Source organism: Oncorhynchus nerka, linkage group LG2 (assembly GCF_034236695.1).
Source record: "Oncorhynchus nerka isolate Pitt River linkage group LG2, Oner_Uvic_2.0, whole genome shotgun sequence".
Taxonomy (NCBI): Eukaryota; Metazoa; Chordata; class Actinopteri; order Salmoniformes; family Salmonidae; genus Oncorhynchus; species Oncorhynchus nerka.
The window spans coordinates 48,419,507-48,441,732 of record NC_088397.1 but is presented as its reverse complement, the minus strand read 5'-3'; the positions used below and the strand labels follow the sequence as shown (position 1 = coordinate 48,441,732).

Here is a 22,226-nt window from a genome sequence, read left to right as displayed (position 1 = left end):
GTTACTGATCTGGCTGCTCCGTCATCATTGTGTGTCCGTATGATGCGCTGCATGCTGGAGATGCTAAGGCTAATTGTAGTATAGCCATAAAGTGTTTGTTTTGGAAAAGCTAACTGGCTTTAATTGGGAGGATTCTCACCAGCGCGTTGTCATCTTATTGACGGGTTGTGCTCTGCCTCCCTGCAAGGATGCTAGGGTCTCTCAAATGGAGCCGAAGTGGCTCTCCTGACGTTTCTCTGCGAGACGCTGCGGTCGTAACCTGTTAAACGCTTCTATCCACTCCATTTCACCCTTTCTCCTATGATTGACCCTCAGCCTGTTAGTTTCACACCAGTGACTTGTAAGCTTAGATGGGAGCGTGTTTGTTAGAATACAGTGTGTCGCTGGCGCACAGAGACGGTCGGAGAGAAGAGTTCATTTTAAAAAGTCAACCTGTTAATGCACTGGCAGTACTCTAGGCTGGGTCAGACCTGGATGACCGTATCAATGATTTAGACCTGCAAGAAGGCACTAAATGGCGACTGAGCAACATCTCGCTGAGCGCTACTTGCCCTTCTCACCTCGTGGCATCAAGTGCTCGACATGCCCTCCTGCTCCTCGCCGGCTGAGTCTGTGGAAGGTGGATGGGTTTTTACTTCGGTCTTAAGTGCTTACGCTTGTAAGACATTGTAAGGTCAGCATTACACTCAGGCCCTCCTTTCTCTCTTTTGTCTTCCTAGGGACCTAATGGCCTTAATGTTTTCCAAACTGATTGGCGTGCATCACACCATTCTGTTCCTGGACCTGAATGTAGGCTATGAATATTCTGCATAGTCTACTGTATGTCTATACATATGTATCCACATGCACGGTGTCAGACACAGCTGAGTGTCCCCACTTGACATGTGGTCATATCAACTAATGCAGTGGTTCCCAAGGCAGCCCCCCCCCCCACACACACACACACACACAAATTGAAATATTGAATGCTCCCCAATGCTGGAAGGTGGGCCTGAGTGAAAACGTTTGGAGAACCCCTGCCCTAATGCAGGAGGCATGTAGGCTAAGACTGACTGGCGGGCAGACTGGATACAGACCATCCTACTGATTTTAGTGCAGTCTGTGAGGAAGCCCTGCCAGGCCTGACTGAACGGCTGCTCCAACAGATTCCCAGTAGAGCAGGCAGGCTTGCTGGACCATCTCTCCATCAACCACGGACACTGACTGATACACTCCAGTCCCACACTAGACTGGAATATATAGCACTGATGCTATCAGACGGTGACACAGATTTTGGGGTTTGATTAGCCTCGTTATTGAGATTAAAAAATGAATACGTTTTATTTTTCTATAATGAACACAATCTGCCCTTCCTGTAACGGTCCTGCCACTTTTGGTTGCATCAGGTTGTGTATGTTTTGGTGTTTTGGATTTGAGCATTTCAGGGGATTTTACCACCGGAGATTGACAGCTTAATAACAAGACTGTCGTTGTCCTCTCTTCCTGAGGTGTATTTCTCTATACTGCTGTTACAATCAGCGCCATCTTATCGGCTTTGGGCTGTACACATCACACATCTGCCCAACGACCGTCCGACTCGTCTGAGGATCTCAAAGGTGCTTAGTGCAGCCATCTGTCAATACTAGAATGGTGTGGAGATGTGTGCATTCGGCTAGTCCGTTAAGCCTGTGGCTGGTCCAGCCCCGGCTGATTCCAGGAGGCTGGCCGGCTCCACTCTAACTGATACTAAACCAGGAGCACCGCTCCACTCTACAGCCATCATCATGGCTGCTTCGAGCCCCCAACCAGGCAGATATATATCAGCCTCTGTGGGTGAGGAATAGCTAACACCGTAATGAGTAAAGTTTCTGAATGATCTACATAATTTATTTCTCCCCCAAGGAGACTTGTGTAGCATTAATTAATATCAGGCATCGTCCCAGTGAGGGATTCATTTGGGATGCATGTCTCTTAATTCAAGCTGAGCTTTGATTGTTGGCGCCCATGTAATTTGAGAAGTAGAAGAAGCCAGTCTGCTGTTACCGGGTAGATTAGGCCCGGTCCTGGTAGCTTTGGCCTGGTCCAGTGACAGTGTGTAGACTGACATCTAGTCACAGATATAGCCGTTTATTTCCTCCCAAGGTGTCATTTTTAAAACAAGTGTATCTTGATAGGAAATGGGACTTGACACCAAAGGATGTTGTACCATGCTACCAAGGTCCCTGTTTGGTCTTTCTCACAATGGCCAAGCCTCTGTGGCTATGACATGCTCTCTGCTCAAAGACACGAGACCTCTTCACTTTTTAATGTGATTTAAAAAGTGGGGGAAAAATGAAATCCCTTATCTCTAACCCCAAATTTCTCTCTCTCTCCCCACAGAACTCAATACGGCACAATCTGTCATTGAACAAGTGTTTTCTCAAAGTGCCTCGCTCCAAAGACGACCCGGGAAAGGTAAGACGACCGTGTTTCATTCAAACCCAACATACAGAGATGACTGAACGTAGCGGAAATAAGCGGCTGGTGTCCACAGACAGACCTACTAGTCTAGGCTCACTCTTTGCAAGTAGTCCTCCAATATGATCTAATGCTGTCTGCATGAGGAACATGTTCGCTGCCAGTGTGCTCTGACAGTCTGGAAATGCATGGCACACTCGTAATCTATTTTGAACATTCCATGCCCACAAAATTGCATGTCAAATGTAAAGACCATGTTTTTTGCTTTTGTTTTTGTTTTTTAGACCTGCGGGCAGACTAAGTACGAAGATGTGATAATAAGTCACTGTCCTTGTGGGAATAGTCAAAAATAAGGCCGTATTCAGTGCATTTCAAGTAACGCTCAAAAAGGTTATGAGGAGAAAAGCCCCCAGATCAGCATTTAGGGTGAGAGAGGGAGGCCACGCTGACACACAGCACCTGCCTCTCCCGCCCCATCATCTCAGGCCGGCAGGGACTGCTGCTATGACACCACCAGCTCCCATACCAGCCTGTTTTACCACACAATCACTCCCATCTCTCGCCCTGTCCCTTGTCTTACTAGTATCTCTCACTGTGCTTTGTTTCTCACGTGGTTGGACCATGAGGGCCTATATTTAGTGTATCCTGGTTATGTGAATTGGTCGAACCATATGTAAGAGTTTTTGTCTGGCGAACAGGCACACAGTGGCTTGAAGAGCTACGCCAAGCTATGTACTGTAGAGGTTGGGGACTGAATGCTAATTTCATGTTTTGCTGTAATCCTCTGATATTGACACTCCTGGGAGCTGCACTAAATACAAAATAATCTATTGCTGTGAGTCCCATTCCAAATGCATGGCCAACTTAATTTGGAATTTTCCTCACCCCCCCCAAGACAACTTCAAAGAAGTGCTAGCCTCTAGATAGGTTCCATCAGTATTGTAATGTGGCAGGGATATGAGCAGTGCTGGTCGGATGAGATAGGAGAGCACCGTGTCTACCTCTGAGATGGAGAGCGAGATGACATGCGTGGCGTACACCTTCACCGTGGAGGGGGGGGGGGGGGGTGTAAAAGTGCCGTTACGGCTCCCACTGCAGAGACCTATTTATTTCACGTGTTAACCGGTTAGGAATGCTAAATGTGCACCGTGATTAAAACAAATAGGTTGACATACAATACTGTAGGAAAATCACCAGCCTCTGAGAGAAACAGGTCATCAGGGCTTCTGGTGGAATCATCACATGTCCATGGCATTTTGTGTAGAGACTACATGGATGGTAGAGCTTAGTTTTCCTTACATTTGTAGCTTACATTATGGACAGACATTCTTGCTTTGCCAGCTTCACTATGATGCAGTGCATTTGTGATTTATTTAAGTCTCTTCCCCCGTCGAGTCTCGAGGGGCGTGTGGAGAAATGCAGAAACTCCCCAAGGGTTTGTGCTTAAAGATGTTTTTTTTTTTTGCCTAATTAAAAGAAACACCGCCCGTCTCTCCACCGGCGCAGTGAGTCTCAGTCTACCAAGAGCTCTAATTGAAACAGTTAACCCCAAAATCCTCATACATCTAGCAGTGAACCAGATGCTTTGATCAAAACATGCAGCTCAGGCAGCTCACCTTCAGGCGTCCTTAGACGTTTCTCTGTCCGTTACTCTAAGCCTCTTGCAGTGAAGACCAACATCGCCAAATATATCAACAATTGAATTGGGCTACAGAACAGTGAGGTATAATGGGATTTATACTCACATATACAGTTGAGTCTGAAGTTTACATACTCCTTTGCCAAATACATTTTAAACTCAGTTTTTCACAATTCCTGACCTTTAATCCTAGTAAAAAAGTGTCCCTGTCTTAGGTCAGTTAGGATCACCACTTTATTTTAAGAATGTGAAATGTCAGAATGATTTATTTCAGCTTTTATTTCTTTCATCACATTCACAGTGGGTCAGAAGTTTACATACACTCAATTAGTATTTGGTAACATTGCCTTTAAATTGTTTAACTTGGGTCAAACGTTTCAGGTAGCCTTCCACAAGCTTCCCACAATAAGTTGGGTGAATTTTGGCCCATTCCTCCTGACAGAGCTGGTATAACTAGGTTAGTAGATCTCCTTGCTCGCACACGCTTTTTCAGTTCTGCCCACAAATCTTCTATAGGATTGAGGTCAGGGTGTTGTGATGGCCACTCCAATACCTCGACTTTGTTGTCCTTAAGCCATTTTGCCACAACTTTGGAAGTATGCTTGGGGTCATTGTCCATTTGGAAGACCCATTTGCGACCAAGCTTTAGCTTCCTGACTGATGTCTTGAGATGCTGCTTCAATTCATCCACAGAATTTTCCTGCCTCATGATGCCATCTATTTTGTGAAGTGCACCAGTTCCTCCCACAGCAAAGCACCCCCACAACATGATGCTGCCACCCCTGTGTGTCACGGTTGGAATGGTGTTCTTTGGCTTGCAAGCCTCCCCCTTTCCTCCAAACATAACGATGGTCATTATGGCCAAAAAGTTTTATTTTTGTTTCATCAGACCAGAAAAGTGCGATCTTTGTCCCCATGTGCAGTTGCAAACTGTAGTCCTACTTCTAAAGCCATGGCATCATTTTCTGGAATTTTCCAAGTGGTTTAAAGGCACAGTCAACTTGGTGTATATAAACTTCTGACCCGTTGGAATTGTGATACAGTGAATTATAAGTGGAATAATCTGTCTGTAAACAATTGTTGGAAAAATTACTTGTCATGCACAAAGTAGATGTCCTAACCGACTTGTCAAAACTATAGTTTGTTAACAAGAAATTTGTGGAGTGGTTGAAAAATTAGTTTTAATGACTCTAACCTAAGTGTATGTAAACTTCTGACTTCTATATGTATATTATTACCGCTTAATTGTCTCTGGTTAATTTCCACTGTGAATTATTCTCCCTCTGAGGGAAACACTAATTGACCCTGAGGTTTAAAAAAATATGAAAACATATTTTCTCAACATTGTATTGTTGCAGCAGTGGAGTTAAAGTTGCAGCGTTTCAAAATGAAAGCTCTGAGAGAAACACAGGACCGTGCTTTAGATGGCAGTAGTACCGTGACGAGTATGAAATGGGCCTACTACGGGACACGTGTTGTATGGATGGCTTTAGACACAGGTTGTTGCAACAGCACTTTCTCTTCTGTTGTCTAGACTGACAATTTCTCTGTAAATATCAATTATTCTCTCTGTTAAGGAAGTCATTTTAAAGGTCCTGATCTCACTTCCCCGGACAATTGTGAATGATTCTATCAGGAGTAATATAAAAACATTTTTTTTAAATGAAATCACAACTTGTAATGGCCTGGGGCTGAGAATCTCATTTTAACCACTGTAAGCAGTGATGCTTGTGGCTTCAGGGAGGAATTGCCATTGAAAAATGAATGAAATGTGTCCGACTGCAGAGATAAATAATGCAGCCACGGGGTGGAGTTGTGTGGAGCTGCAGCCTCCGCGCCAGCAGGTCTATTCTCTCCTTGATTAGCTGGGCTCAGACATGGAACAGAAACCCAAAGCGCTGCTCCCGCGCCTGGCCACAGCAGGCCAGCTACAGTTGGATACACTAGCACTGCTTCAGGAGGGGTTTACCAGTTCAACAGCCCCAGTCTCTAACTAACGAGCACCAAAGACAAAGGGAAGCCTTGCCACGAAACACCGCTCCCTCCAATTACAAACAAAACCCACGTACACACTTAATACCCACACAGGACTATACTTTTTTTTTTTTTTGTGGATTGTGTTTTGCTAGCATTTTGTCAAAGCACTAATGTGGCAGTACCAAAGAAAAGTCCGATTTTTACTCTTTGTCCTGAGATGGAAAGCCATATGTCCATTGCTAACATTTCTGTGGTGCCAGGCAAGACTTTGTCTGTTCTGTTCTTTACTGCGGTGCTCAATGGTCCTCTCCCCCCCCCCCCCCCACACCCCCACAGGGCTCCTACTGGGCCATCGACACCAACCCAAAGGAAGACGCCTTGCCCACACGGCCGAAGAAGAGGCCACGGTCCGGAGAGAGGGTAAGTCCCCCAGACCACACACCATGATTCTTTGTCTTCATACAGTTGTAGATACCCTCACTTAACACATGCCATTATTTACATACACTACATGACAAAAAGTATGTGGACACCTGCTTGTCGAACACCTCATTCCAAAATCACGGGCATTAATATGGAGTTGGTCCCCCCCCTTTGCTGCTATAACAGCCTCCACTCTTCTGGGAAGCATTTCCACTAGATGTTGGAACATTGCTAGAGGGACTTGCTTCCATTCAGCCACGAGCATTAGTGAGGACAGGCACGGATTGTTGGAAGATTAGGCCTTTTCTCAGTCAGCATTCCAATTCATCCCACAGGAGTTAGATGGGGTTGAGGTAAGGGCTCTGTGCAGGCCAGTCAAGTTCTTCCACACTGATCTTGACAAACCATTTCTGTATGGACCTTGCTTTGTGCATGGGGAATTGTCATGCTGAAACCGGAAAGAGCCTTCCCCAAACTGATGCCACAATGTTGAAGTACAGAATTGTATGCTGTTGCGTTCATTTCCCTTCACTGGAACTAAGGGGCGTAGCCCAAACCATGAAAAATAGCACCAGACCATTATTCCTACAATGCATTGGGACAGGTAGCCTTCTGGCGTCTGCCAGATTCAGCCGTCGTACTGCCAGATGGTGACGTGTGATTCATCACTCCAGAAAATGCATTTCCACTGCTCCAGAGTGCAATGGCGGCGAGCTTGACACCACTCCAGCCGAATTTTGGCTTTGCGCATGGTGATCTTAAGCTTGTGTGCGGCTGCTTGGCCATGGAAACCCATTTCGTGAAGCTTCCGACTAACAGTTATTGTGCTGACGTTGCTTCCAGAGGCAGTTTGGAACTTGTTGCAACCAAGGACAGGCTTTTTTTTTTTTTTTTTTTCGTTCTTCAGTGCTCGGCAGTTCTGTGAGCTTGTGTGGCCTACCACTTTGCGGTTGGGCCTACTACTTAACAGTAACAACACTTGCAGTTGACCAGGGCAGCTCTAGCAGGGCAGGAATGTAACAACGGTGCCACGTTGAGTCACTGAGCTCTTCAGTAAGGCCATTCTACTGCCAATGTTTGTCTATGGAGATTGCATGTCTGTGTGCAGATTTTTATTTATTTATACACCTGTCTGGAACGGGTGTGGCTGAAATAGCTGGATCCACTAATGTGAAGGGGTGTCCACATACTTTTGTGTACATATATATATATATATTTTTCGAACATCAATTGATGTCCTCTGGCTGGTTATTCTGAGTGGGAGCGTTTGTCTTTTTAATTATGCATGAGTCGTCCAGTGTAATATACTGGTTTAGTCAACTGCCCAGATTGACCTGGCTACGAGGCATCCATCCCTTCCTCCCTGGCTACTGCAGTCTGGCCTCCCCTGTGTGGCCCGCCATAGGCTACAAGAAGACATGTGGGGCTTCGGTTGAAACACTGAGACGAAGACACAAAGAATCAGTGGAAAGGCAAACCCACTCACTCCGTTAACCACCCACGTGTGTGTGTGTCTATCTGCGGTTGTAAGATAGGGAGAGGGATAGAGCAACGCACATTCCATACATGTGACACACAGTGTAAATGAGCTTAAATATAGTAATTGTTGTGTAATTCAAAAGCATGACATGCACACTCAAGTTTGTACATGTATGTTGTTGGTATGACACGTGCACGCCATCCTCCCCTACAGTTTTGACTGGCTGCCTACAAGGCATCCCATTTAAGTCCTCCGACATTAGAAATGGTGAAATCTCATTTATGTTTATCATGAATTAAAAATGGTATTGTTGCCAGCCAATCCTCTTACAGTAAGCAGTTTTGGGAGACAGGCGTGGTGGAGTTATCTCCCTCCGACCGAGCCGTGCAGGGAGCAATGGGGGCTGTGCTCTTTTCTCCATCTCCTCTGGAAATATTTCCGATGTGACCTAAATAAAGGTGTTGCTCCTTTTTGTTGTTTTATAAATGGTCCTGGTGTATTTTCCATACTGGGGATCTGCATCCCTCCCTATTGCCTGGAAGGAAAACGAGCTTCCCAACAAACACTGGAACATGAGTGTTAGGACCTTTACCTCCACCTATGGCTTGAGGTCCTGTATCATTCTGATAATTAGTTTAGAATGTTTTTTTGTGCTCCTTTATTTGATAATTAGCTAAGAGTGTTTCTTTTTGGTCTCCCTCCAGGCTTCCACACCGTACAGCCTGGAGTCGGAGTCTTTGGGAATGGACTGTATGATCTCTGGAAGTGCCTCTCCAACGCTGGCAATCAACACTGTGACGAACAAGGTACCTACCCTGCACACACTGCACCGCCCTGACCCTCCCTCCCCTACACCCAACCACCCACAGCTTATTCCCCCCCTGAGAGTAGCACTCAACTGGGATAAACACACACATACACACATTTACAGATTCTTTCCAGTACATCTCACACTAACGCCCAGCTGCAATGCAGCACAAGAAGCACTGTATACAAAAATACTGTAGTGGTGAGTGTGCGAGCGGAGTTGAGCGGTCAGAAATCCACCCTCGTTGCTCAGACCGGTCAATGTCCTTTTCCTCCTCTCTGCAAAAAAATTAATAAAAATGCTGCTCCAAATGTTCTCAAATTTTGTGTTTAAAATATAATTTAACAGTCACTCCTTCAACCATTTGGTTTTGAAGTTAACAATCGTCAACATTTCAACATGTTGTAGGGCAGGCTATTCAACAAGGATCTACCTGATGTGTAAAAAATATATATATATATTTTTTAAATCAATTGATAATCGGATACTTCAGTTGTCGCTGCGTCTCTGTGGTGCTCACATTTGACAGTTGATGGACAGTTACAAATTCAGACTCCTCTTTAACAATAGCCTATATAGAAATCAAAACATCTCCGTTGCTGCTCATTGGTTGTCTTGCCATCAATAACACAGGCCGTGTGACCTATTTCTCAGTCGACTCACGTCAACATCTCTGCGCATTAGTGGTGGGTTAGGCTAAATAAATACAACGGGAGGCCCTGGCTTTTTAAAAGAACCGTGATGAAGGAAATGAAGCAAAATGCTGGGCAGAGCCTAGAGCTCGTGGCTGAGTGGTACCGGAGAAAAATTGGAGTGGGGGAGAAGGTCGAGCCAAACATATATATTTTTTTAATCCGCTCCAGCCAAATTAGGCACGCTCCACTCCAGTTTCATTCCGCTCACACACACACAGCACCACAACAAGGGATTACTCGTACTATGCAATACGGTATCGATACTTGGATGTTCTGCAATATGATCGACCCTACACACAGACTTTGCAATGTGATACTCTACACACTAGGGTTGGGGTCAATTCAGGAAGTACACTGACATTTCTCATTTCCATGAAGAGAAAGTCGAATTGGAATTTGGTTTACTTGAGGAGCAATGGAACTGACCCCAACCCCACTGCCGACACACCTGGAAGTTGATGCCCAGTCCTTCTCTGTCCATCAAGTGTGGTTGGGGACATTACCCTCTCTGCTGCAGGGGTGGGTGTGTGTGGGTGGGGCCGATACTGCAGAGATGTTGAGAAACCCCAGGGACTGCAAGCTGTTGGCTCTGAGTGTGCGGTTCACTCTGGAATTGAAATAGGCTTTTTAACCTTAAGTCCTCTTCTCTGGGCCCAGTGGGGGCAGCTCTCTGGAGTACTTTTAAAAAGCCTGCAAGACGCTTATTAATTTACTGCAGCAGGCAAAAAGACTGGGTTTAATATAAACGGGGGGGGGGGGTTGCAGTGTGTGTGTGTGTGTGTGTGTAAAATCAGTGTGCAGTTAGAGGAGTCTTGTTTGTGTGAGTGGCTGCCCGTTGTCTTGGGGTGGGTGGTGAGGGGGCACTGTAAACACACACACACACACACACACGCGTCTGTCTTTCCTCATCTCAACAAATAAGCACTCGTCATTGATTTGCCGGGGTTTCGAACCTCAGTTGGGCATTTTAACACGGACGTCCTCCATAGAGTAACAAAAGTTAGATTTCACACATGCTAAGAATCATGAGCAGGAAAACAAAACAAATCTTCTGAAGGTTACAGCAGGGCTGTGTGTGTGTGAGGATGTTATTATGTGTCTTTTTGTTCTCCTGCTTGTAACTGTTGCTATGGTAAAGCAAAGATCAAGTGGATAGGAGAAATAGCAGCAGCAGATCGGAGCCCTGCTCTTGCCAGAGAGCTCATTTCTCATTGTAGTACACTGTAAATACACAACTGGCCACGCCTCTTTCAGTGCGCTGTGCCAAACCACAGGAATTCTCTTGCTCGCTCTCTCAAATTCCCGCCTTCTCTGAGAGGTCAATGTGAGGTTGTCAGGACTACAGAACCAGTGAGTGTTTCCCCCACGATCCCTCAGACATTTCTCAAGTAGCCCTCTTCCTCTCTCATTCCCCCTCAAACAAACGCACATTATTTCTCTATTCTGAGGTAGCCGTTTGCAGTGGCGTGAATGAGACGGAAGTCAGGCACTAGTGTGATAAAGGAAGGCGGATTGTAGGAAGACGTGTGTTTACCGAGGAAACGTCTGGCCCTGTGCTTTGCTTTTCTCCCTACTTAAATCCCATGAAGAGGGATTATGAGGAACACTGGCTGGCATTGTCAGCGACACCTGGGTGAATCTCGCTTTGATTTCATAATCCGTGTCTCATGCTCCAGATTAGACTCGTGTAAAAGATACCCCTGGCTTTTTACCTAATTCATGGCTAAGACTATCAGACGCACTGACTCGCTACCACCAAACACGCATCAGGATTTATTGTAGAGGGAGTTGCTGCGCATGTGGGGTGAGCAGTGTGTGTGAGCTGCGGGTGGGGGTTGGAGTGAGGTGAGCTGGGGGGTGTGTTGAGGTGAGCTGTGTGTGGGTGTGTGTGTCGGGTGAGCTGTGTGTGTGTCGGGTGAGCTGTGTGTGTGTCGGGTGAGCTGTGTGTGTGTCGGGTGAGCTGTGTGTGTGTCGGGTGAGCTGTGTGTGTGTCGGGTGAGCTGTGTGTGTGTCGGGTGAGCTGTGTGTGGGTGTGTGTGTCGGGTGAGCTGTGTGGGGGTGAGCTGGGGGTGTGTTGGGGTGAGCTGGGGGTGTGTTGGGGTGAGCTGTGTGTGGGTGTGTGTGTGTGTGGGGGAGGGTTGGAGTGAGGTGAGCTGGGGGGTGTGTTGGGGTGAGCTGGGGGTGTGTCGGGTGAGCTGTTTGGGTGTGTGTGTGTGGAGGGGGCTGAGTGAACTGTGGGGAGAACAGTGCATGTGTGTGAGACATGATGACATTGGGTGTCTGTGACTGTGGCGTACATGCTCAAGTGGGCGACTTGACTCCCGGGTCTCTGGGGTCTGTTTAAAACCACAGAGCACAGTGAGGTTTGGAAATCATCACACTTTATGGATGAGGAGAGTAAAAATAGATTTATGGCGAGCAGCTTAAGGCTAAAAGCCTCTTTTATGACTTCATTACACATACCATTTATATTTCTGCAGCGCACTGAGTTTGATCAGCATTGTAGTGCTGATTCTCAGACGTGCCTAAGCCCTCAGTCTTAGCCGCTCATTGAGTTCCCCGTTCACGCTAATGAACACTGGAGCCCAGCCCACACTGAGTGGTGGAAGGCTAGAGTCGACTAATGAGCTTCTCTTGCATCCCCTTCCCCCACCCACACATAATACAATACTGGATTCAATGCTCTCTCTTCTGACTGTTGTCATTAAAGCACAACATTTGTGTCATTCTCTAGCTGAGAAGGGGAGAGCTTAGAATGACAGACGGCTCAAACTGAGTTTAGAGTGCTCCGTGTCTGTGCTCAGACTGGCGACATAACAATAAGGACAGCAGCCCGATCTGGGTTTGAATGTTTGTTTTCTTTCATAATAGATAATAAATACTTTGAGCGTTTGGTTTGATTCAGCTTTCCTGTTTTTGAGATTTTCTGGGTTTTCACTTTTGTGACTTCCATTGTGCCCGTCATGCTCAATCACGCACAAGTACTGGAGGGCAGTCAGGCCTGGACTTCCCTCTGGCCTCAGAAGGCAAAGCAGCCATGTCCTGCTGTTGTGTGTTAGACAGAGGGCGCTATAGAGAGGGCGCAGGCAGGGCCACAGCCACTTGGCCCAAGGGCTGCATGTCTCATTGTGCAGAGCACAGAGCCCAGCCTTGTTCCACTCAGCCTGATGAGCATGCAGCCCCGACCGGCCACTGGGCAAGACTCGGATTCATCACCAGCACCATCCAGACTGAGGCTGCCAAGATCTGCATGGTTTGTCACACCAGTGTTTCCCCAAGTTTTTTTTCAGCTGCGGTGGCATAGTTAGTGGGAGGAGAGTTTAGAGGCCTTCTTGGATGCGGAGACAAAATGTTGCTGTTTCTAAGGCAAATGTCCTGCAAATCTACACATTTTGCCATGGCTAATGTTTGAGTCACTCAGATGGCATAACAAAATCAATGGGGGCCCCACGCCATTTTTGGAATTTCTGGTGATTTCTGGTGATTGTTAGTTCTCAAAGATGATCTTATTAACAAAATAATGTCCATTTATCTTTTCTACTTACTTTGTATCTGTTTTAGTCGTTTACGTTTCCACTGAAAACATTATACCATCCCAAGTTTAGTGTTTTTTTTTTATTGTAAAAACAACCGTTGCAGTGGTGTCCACGATGCGTATGAGGGGAAACCCTGCACACACACCAGCCAACAGCATCCCACATAGCTGCCATTCCACACTATGGAAAAAACTGAATGCAACAGCTTTTCTCTCCGGATCTCATTATATTCATGATCAGATTGTTTCTACCACCAATGCTACTTATTTGCGGTCTGTTGTGTTATGCCACAATACACTTTTCCCCCCTTAGCAAAACCTTTTTCAGATGATGATAATGAAGTGTTCTGAAGTGCTCTGGCTGCTTGCGTCGCTGTATTGAAAGGTCAGGGTCTCGGTTGCGCCGAAGACCTTTTGTTGGTTGTCCCAAACCGATTTGCGCACAGTGAGCAGATGGGTCTGACACGGCCAGTAGTGTGACCTTTAGTAAAGAAGGGGGCGGTCTCACTTTACCTACCCAGAGAGAAGAGCCTTTACCTGGACACTCATTCAGAAGGGACCCCTGGGGCTCTGCTGGCTGTGTAGCCTCCGTAAAGGTGTTCCAGGCCAGCCAACATTTCAGTTCAGAGAAAACGCTCTGCAGTAATGACAAGTGATAACATCCAGTACACAACAGCTTTACGCACACACAGGTATCGAATTCCTAGACACACACACACAAACCAAATTCCGTTTGTTACGGAACCAAACTGATTTGCATGCATTTTTACCGTTGGAAGGATAATGATTACGTAAAAACCCTGTTGGTGAATCTCCAGGATGTGTGGTATGCAAGAAAAGCTAATGCAGTGCCTTCATCTTATTTCAGGTGGCATTATACAACCCAGATCAGGATGGGAGTGACAGCCCAAGAAGCAGCCTTAACAACAGCCTGTCTGACCAGAGTCTGGCCTCAGTCAATCTAAACAGTGTTGGCAGCGTGCACAGCTACACACCGGTAAGACGTTGCACTGCGACCTCTAACCACAGTGCTACACACTTCTCTGACCAAGCACCACAAACGACGACAAGATTCCAGCTAGACACAATTTAGACCATGTACAGGGCATTCGGAACGTATTCCCACCCCTTGACTTGAACCCACCCTTTGACCCTTATTCTAAAATGGATTAAATAATTTTGGTTCCATCAATCTACATAAAATAACCCATAATGACAAAGTGAAAACAGGTTTACATTTTTATTTATTTTTTGCAAATCTATTAAAAATATATTTTTAAACAATACCTAAATTACATAAGAATTCAGACCTTTTGCTATGAGACTTGAAATTGAGCTCAGCTGCATCCTGTTTCGAATGATCATCCTTAATGTTTCTACAATTTGATTGTAGTCCACCTGGGGTAAATTAAATTCATTGGACATGATTTGAAAAGGCACACACCTGTCTATATAAGGTCCCACAGTTGACAGTGTATGTCAGAGCAAAAACCAAGCCGTGAGGCTGAAGGAATTGTCCGTTGAGCTCCGTAACAGGATTTTATTGAGGCACAGATCTGGGGAAGGGTACCAAAACATTTTCTGCAGCCTTGAAGGTCCCCAAGAACACAGTGGCCTCCATTCTTAAATGGAAGAAGTTTGGGACCACCAAGACTATTCATAGAGCTGGCCGCCCGGCCGAACTGGGCAATCGGGGGAGTAGGGCCTTGGTCAGGGAGGTAACCAAGAACCCGATGGTCACTCTGACAGAACTCTAGAGTTCCTCTGTGGAGATGGGAGAACCTTTCAGAAGGATAACCATTTCTGCAGCAGTCCACCAATCAGGCCTTTATGGTAGAGTGGCCAGACGGAAGCCACTCCTCAGTAAAAGGCACATGACAGCCAGCTTAGAGTTTTCCAAAAGGCACCTACATTTTCTCAGTGCGTCAACAAAGTACTGAGTAAAGGGTCTGAATGCTTATGTAAATGTGATATTTAAGTTTTTTTTTATATAGAGATAGATAGATAGAAATCATTTATCTAACCTGCAGCGCTTGAGAGGATCTGTAGAGAAGAATGGGAGAAACTCTCCAAATATACAGGTGTGCCAAGCTTGTAACGTCATACCCAAGAAGACTTGAGGCTGTAATCACTGCCAAAGGTGCTTCAACAAAGTACTGAGTAAAGAGTCTGAATACTTATGTAAATGTAATGGTTGCAAAAAAATGTTTACCTGTTTTTGCTTTGTCATTATGGGGTATTGTGTGTAGATTGGGGGGGGGGGGGGGGGGGGACGATGTAATCCATTTTAGTATAAGACTGTAACGTAACAAAATTCTGAAAGAGTTAAGGGGTCTGAATAGGTTCCGAATGCACAGTATATCAACCTCTAACCACAGTGCCCCGGGCTAAGCACGAGCTAAGACCAAAGAAACACCACATTTCACTGCCACTATCACAGCTAGACATACAGTAATATAGACTATACATGTCAATCTGTAATCACACTGACAACCATATACTTCTAAGACTGAGATCCTAAAACCGCTACTGTCTGCTTCACCACTAGACATAGTCATTTAGACTGTGCATGCCGATCCCTAACCTCACTATCACAGAGTTACATAGCGGTTAGTTAGCTGAAAGCCTGGAACTTTAACACAGTGAAGCAGCTCCACTCTGAGGGCCGTGCCCCTGACCAGGGGGGAGGGTTAAGGGAAAGAGAGATCTGTACACGTTCTTGGAGAGCTGCTGCCTGTGATGTCCTCCCACCAGAGATGCCCCCTTCTTTGGTGTGGTCCTCCCGCTTCCCAGGGTGCTCTCTGCTCCAGGCTCTCTGCATCGATCTGTTCAGACTGATGGATGTTTCTCCAGTGCTGCTGAGACCAGTCTCTTCTTATTACTGCCTCACTTCAGCCAGCCACACTGACTGAATTCTATAGCAAGGCAATCTATACCGTAGCCCACGAGTAAGGCTTCAAAGCCTTTGCTGTTGTAAATAACGTGGCCTCCAACATACATGAATTGAAGGAGTCTCCCTAGCGATAGAGTAGTGATGGCTCAATTATTAGTGTCCTTCAAATGTTAAACCTGGTATGGCTTGAAAGCTACCTCTGTGATGCGGAGTTAGATCATGAAGACTCATTTTGTGTCCTCAGTTATAGAATAGTGGTGACTCCATGTTAGTGTTCTTCTCATGATGAACTTCATTAGACAGTCTTGCTAGAGCGCAACATTGACTGCACTCTCATACACCCGCAGATAAAAATCGACCCCCAGGCATATGCTGGACATGACTAAAATGAATGGTTATTTGTACAAGACTTTGGTATTGATTTATTTTTTGTTTTTTTTAAAATACATTTTGCCGGCCATCTGAGTTATTGGCTTTGTGTTCGTGTTGGTTACTATTTGAGATGAGGCTGCAAGCAGCGATTTAAGACTGTCAAAGGCAAGTCGCTGATAGGTTGAAGAATGAACACTGATATTTAGCTGCTTATACATGTCCATTATGTCTTTAGAAGTTCGATTAGCTTAGTGGACTGGACTAAAATATTATAGATCTATATGCCTAGATCTGTTGCACTAAATGGAGAAACATGTTTCAGTGTCTCTCTTGTTCTCCAGCAGATCTATGTGCAGATATCCGTCGATGTCTCTGAGAAGTATGTTTCCCAGTCGAGAGTCAGTTTTGACGGTGTAAACAGCACTCTTCAACAGTTAAAGTGAAAGTTGTAGTCTGTCTGGAATAGGTTTGTATTGTGGTTAGTTTTAGACCGAGGTGTGACCGCTAGCATGTACTGAATGACTGAAATAAGAGCCCTCAGGTTCTAAGTAGAGCAGAATAGATTTAATTCACGGCTCCCAAATCTCTTATCTCTCCTCTATTTCTCCTGATCTCTCTTCCTCCCCAGGTGACTAACCATCAAGAGTCGGTGTCTCAGTCCATGAGCCTCCAGCAGCCGCCCCAGCCCCAGTACAGTATGCCAGAGAGGGACAAGCAACTCCTCTTCTCCGACTTTGAAGATCTCAGTGCCTCCTTCCGCAGCCTTTACAAGTCTGTCTTTGAGCAGTCCTTCAGCCAACAGGGTGAGTGCTCGTCAAGAAGGGTTACACATCAGGTACTGTAGTGGACAAGTTTGTGCACAAGAGGCCAGGATGATTCTATGGCCTTTTTGTTTTGCACTAAACAGTTGGTGGAAGGAGAGTGGAATTGGCACTAATTAGGTTAAGTGGGTTGGATGAGTCGGGATTCGATAGACAGTAGCTCTAGTGCAAATCCATATGGCTGTTTACACGGTCTACATGCTAAATCCTCTGGCCTCATTCCCAATGCGAATGCACAGAAGAGTTCATAGCAGAATAATGCAGTTTTGTAAATGCAGCTTTGTTATTACTCTGCCTGTCGTCTCGTATCTCTTTACCGCGTTTTATACATTCTTTTTTCAGACGATTACAAGATTGCAGCATCAAACCTCTGTCTGTTGACGCAATTTCCATAACGATGGTATTCATAATGGTATAGGCCCATCGCACAGGGTCGGATTAAGTGTGGCACTCCAAAAGCCTGTCAGCCCTTTAAAACGTAATGCTTTTTGTTTGTAATCTGATTGACTGATGAACAAAAAGCACTTGACAAGCGGGTTATGGGCAAACGCCGACAAAGCTTTTTCTTGTATAACCTACTTTCACAAATCAAATGCATTTCATGCTAATGTTTTCAAAAGTGTTCCTCTCCCTTAATCTATCATCTAGGTTTCATTAGTTTAAAGTTGTTACCTTTTTTTAAAACATTTTATATATGCATAAAAGTGAAATCTCTTAGTCAGACAAGCCCTTGCAATTAAAAAGTGTAAATATGCGAGCGAGAGGATTTCACACCCTGGTGCTGTAGACAGTGAGCTAATTCACTGGCTTTGATAATAGGTAATGAGCTCGCATTGTTATTCTGGGGCTGCGCGCTAATTGCTTTCTGTATTTCCCTGGTTGGACAATGGGCTTTCTGTACAGATAAGAGATGTACCTTTGTCACCCCTGCAGTGAGTGTTCTGGGGGCGATTGCGGCAGGGCTGGAGTCGGCTCTAAAAGCACTCCAGTGAAATAGGTTTTACCGTGCCAAAGCCGTGATGGACCAGGGCCTCTTAAGAACCGCTCCCCTACACTCCGATTATTGCTGTCGGATGTGCAGATGTTCGCGCTCCAGTCGTGCTTGTTTTTCGAAATAGTGAGGCAACACGATGAAGTGTCAAAAGAATTGCAGGGTGCGGAAGAAGAAATGCCCCGGCTCTCTGTGGTTTTCAGAAGCTCTGCCGCCGCTGACTCATTCCTTTTAGCTGCTCGTTCAAAATGGCAGCTGTGTCGTCAAGTGTAGTGCTCCTTGAACAAGGGAATCCCAGATCCACTGATTGCATGATGATGATGTCGTCGTTAACTTGAATGGGTGCTTTTACAACTGAAACCTACAAGCCCCCTTGGTGTTAATGACTTACCTGTAATATTTAAGTGGTTTCTTGTAGTTTGTTGCATTGTATGTTTATATCAAATAATGACTTTGTTGAAGCACAGAGTAATAAGTTTTACTGTGTGTGTATATGGACTTCCAGGTTTGATGGGCATGCCGACGGAGTCGTCCCAGCAGACCCATACCGCCTGCTCCTATCAGCACTCCCCCAGTGGCACAATCAGCACCCAGAACAGCCTGACAAACAACCACTCCAGCAGCGGTGGCCAGGTGCCCCTGTCCCACCCTCCCCAGCTCCCTGGCCAGAACACCCACCCGGGCCACGGCTCGCCCCACACACAGCACCTCTCCCAGCACGGCCAGCATGGCCCACACAACCAACATGGCCAACACGGCCAACACACCCAGCACCCACAGCACCCTCCACACTCTCAGCATGGGCAGCACCCCTCACATGCCCAGCACCCGCAGCAGCACACGCCGCACCCCTCCCAACACGCACAGCACACCCCGCACCCCTCCCAACATGCCCAGCAGCACAGCCAGCACCCCTCCCAGCAGCAGCACCAGAGCCTGGCTCACCAGCCCCATCCTGCCCAGCAACAGATGGCCTGCAACACAGGTAAGACCTGCCTCTTTCCTCTGCACCACACACACATTCAGATGCATTCAGAGATAACCCAGTGAGACACAGCTGGACCTGGCTACCTCAGTATTTATTCTGCATCAGAGACCTGATTTTGGTCAACAGACAGTAAATTATCATCTGATTTATGCGGTTTGCTGTAATGAGAACAAAGCAAATGCTGCATCCAGACAGTACCTCTGGAGCCCTGCAACCTTTTCAGAGGGAACCGACTCCACCCCGTGGCCAAAGTAGAGTACTGTTGATGCTGATTCCTCTCCAGCCTCTAAAAAAATCAATCTGTGCTCCTCTCTGTGTTTGCAGGTCTGCCCTCTGACTGGTACCCCAATCTGGACGCACTGAAAGAGAGCTGCCGTATTGCCAGCAGTTATAACTGGGCTGATGTCGACCTCTCACCTTTTCAAGGTGCGGCCATGAAGGATTGTGAATGCAGTTCCATTGCATTGGCATATCCAACTTAAGCCTCAATAAGATAACTAATTATACACGTGTCTTTATCAACCTGTGGGATTTATTTTTTTTACCAACATTTCAAAAGCTGTTTATTGTGATTACGAGTCATTTTATCCAAATTATTTCATGCCATAATGCCTGTGATGAGCACCAACAGGCAAGTTTATTGGAGCTCTTTTGTTGGTGTGCTGAAGTGTTGCCAATCAAGGGTTTCATTTGAAGGAGCTCTTCAATTAAGGAACGCTGCCTTCAAGTTTAATTACCAAATGCAGTGTTGCTCAGCAGGTCACAGAGTTGATCCAATTACCAATGTTATTTTATTTGTTACATGCACCGAATGCAAGCGTAGATTTTACTGTGAAATGCCTACTTACGAGCGCTTTCCCAACAAGGCAGTTAACAATGAATAACATTTGCAAATGGATAAAGAAAATAGTAACAATAAAATCACAATAACGAGGCTATGTACAAGGAGTACCAGTCCCGAGTGAGGTAGCTGGGGTGACTTAAGGTAATATCTACATGTAGGTTAGGTGATTGATTGAAGTATGACATGACAGTGATGTACTGGGCCGTACGCACTACCCTCTGTAGCGTCTTGCGGTTGGATGCTGAGCAGTTTCCATACAAGGCAGTGATGCAGCCAGTCAAGATGCTCTAAATGGTGCAGCCGGATACATTTGAGGATCTGAGGGCCCATGCCAAATCTTTTCAGACTCCTGAGTGGTAAGAGGCGTTGTCGTACCCTCTTCACGACTATGTTGGTGTGTTTGGACCATGATGGGTCCTTAGTGACGTGGACACCAAGGAACTTGAAGCTCTCGACCGTCTCCAATACAGCCCTGTCAATGTGAATGGGGGAGTGCTTGGCCCTCCGTTTCCTGTAGTCTCCAATCAGCTCTTTTGTCTTGCTGAAGTTGAGGAAGTGGTTGTTGTCCTGGCACTACACTGCCAGGTCTCGGACCTCCTCCAAGTAGGTTCTCGTTGTCGGTCATCAAGCCTACAACAGTCATGTCGTCTGCAAACTTAATTATTGTGTTGGAGTCGTGTGCAGCCATGCAGTCGTGGGTGAACAGGGAGTACAGGAGGGGGCTAAGCACGCACCCCCGAGGGGCCCCTTGTTGAGGATCAGTGTGGCAGATGTGTTTTTGCCTACCCTCACCACCTGTGGGGGCGGCCCGTCAGTAAGTCCAATATCCAAATGCAGAGGGAGGTTGTTTAATCCCAGGGTCCTTGACTTGGAGGACACTATGGTGTTGAACGCTGAGCTGTAGTTAATGAACATAATTCTCACGGAGGTGTTCCCTTTGTCCAGGTGGGAAAGGGCAGTGTGGATTGCAATAGAGATGGCATTATCTGTGGATCTGTTGGGGCGGTATGCGAATTGGAGTGGGTCTACAGTGTCTGGGATGATGGTTTTTGTGAGCCTTGACCAGCCTTTCAAAGTTGTTTTCCCCATGGCTACAGATGTGAGTGCTACGGGCCATAGATGGGTTACATTCGCATTCTTGGGCACACAGACTATTGTTTGAAGTCCTGCCACATCCGACGAGCGTCAGAGTACGGATGTTGCCTGTAATCCATGGCATCTGATTGGGATACAGTGCCTTCGGAAAGTATTCAGACCCCTTGACTTAAAATTTACATAAGCATTGAGACCCTTTACTCAGTACTTTGTTGAAGCACATCAAATCTAATTTTATTGTTACTCGATGTTCGATCGAGTTCAGGTCCAGGCTCTGGCTGGGCCTCTCAAGGACATTCAGAGACTTGTCCCGAAGCCACTCCTGCGTTGTCTTGGCTGTGTGCTTAGGGTTGTTGTCCTGTTGGAAGGTGATTCTTTGCCCCAGCTCTGGAGTAGGTTTTCATCAAGGATCTCTGTACTTTGCTCCATTCATCTTTGCCTCAATCTTGACTAGTCCCTGCAGCTGAAAATGATGCTGCCACCACCATGCGTTCACCGTCGGGATGGTGCCAGGTTTCCTCCAGACGTAATGCTTGGGTTTCAGGCCAAATAGTTCAATCTTGGTTTCATCAGACCAGAGAATCTTGTTTCTCATGGTCTGAGAGTCTTTAGGTGCCTTTTGGCAAACTCCAAGCAGGCTATCATGTGGCTTTTACTGAAAAGTGGCTTCTATCTGGCCACTATACCATAAAGGCCTGTTTGTTGGAGTTCTGGAAGGTTCTCACATCTCCACAGATGAACTCTGGAACTCTGTCAGAGAGACCACTGGGTTCTTGGTTACCTCCCTGACTAAGGCCCTACTCCCCTGATTGCTTAGATTGGCCAGCTCTAGGAAGAATCTTGATGGTTCCAAACTTCTTCCATTTAAGAATGATGGAGGACACTGTGTTCTTGGGGACCATCAATGCTGCAGAAATTTGTTGGTACCCTTCCCCAGATCTGTGCCTCGACACAATCATGCCTCGGAGCTCTACGGACAATTCCTTCGACCTCATGGCTTGGTTTTTGCTCTGACATGCACTGTCAACTGTGGGATCTTAGATCGACAGGTGTGCCTTTCCAAATCATGTCCAGTCAATTGAATTTACCACTGGTGGACTAATCAAGTTGTAGAAACATCTCAAGGATGATAATGAAGCGGGTGCCTGTGGTAAACTCTTCAATGCCATCCGATGAATTTCAGAACATATTCCAATCTGTGCTAGCTGAGTATACAATATACAATTGCA

At 46.1% G+C, this 22,226-nt stretch overlaps 1 protein-coding gene across 2 annotated transcripts in view; it reads left to right on the top strand.

The window, feature by feature from the left end:
- LOC115136689 (forkhead box protein J3-like) overlaps positions 1 to 22,226 on the top strand; it is an 86,526-nt gene that overhangs the window by 59,277 nt on the left and 5,023 nt on the right. For both annotated transcript variants that reach the window (XM_029672360.2, XM_065027146.1), the window contains 7 exons: positions 2,359 to 2,433; positions 6,389 to 6,472; positions 8,660 to 8,761; positions 13,862 to 13,990; positions 16,887 to 17,061; positions 18,576 to 19,055; positions 19,383 to 19,484. In XM_029672360.2, the coding sequence (XP_029528220.2) occupies positions 2,359 to 2,433; positions 6,389 to 6,472; positions 8,660 to 8,761; positions 13,862 to 13,990; positions 16,887 to 17,061; positions 18,576 to 19,055; positions 19,383 to 19,484 (1,147 nt within the window). The remainder of the gene's footprint in view (positions 1 to 2,358; positions 2,434 to 6,388; positions 6,473 to 8,659; positions 8,762 to 13,861; positions 13,991 to 16,886; positions 17,062 to 18,575; positions 19,056 to 19,382; positions 19,485 to 22,226) is intronic.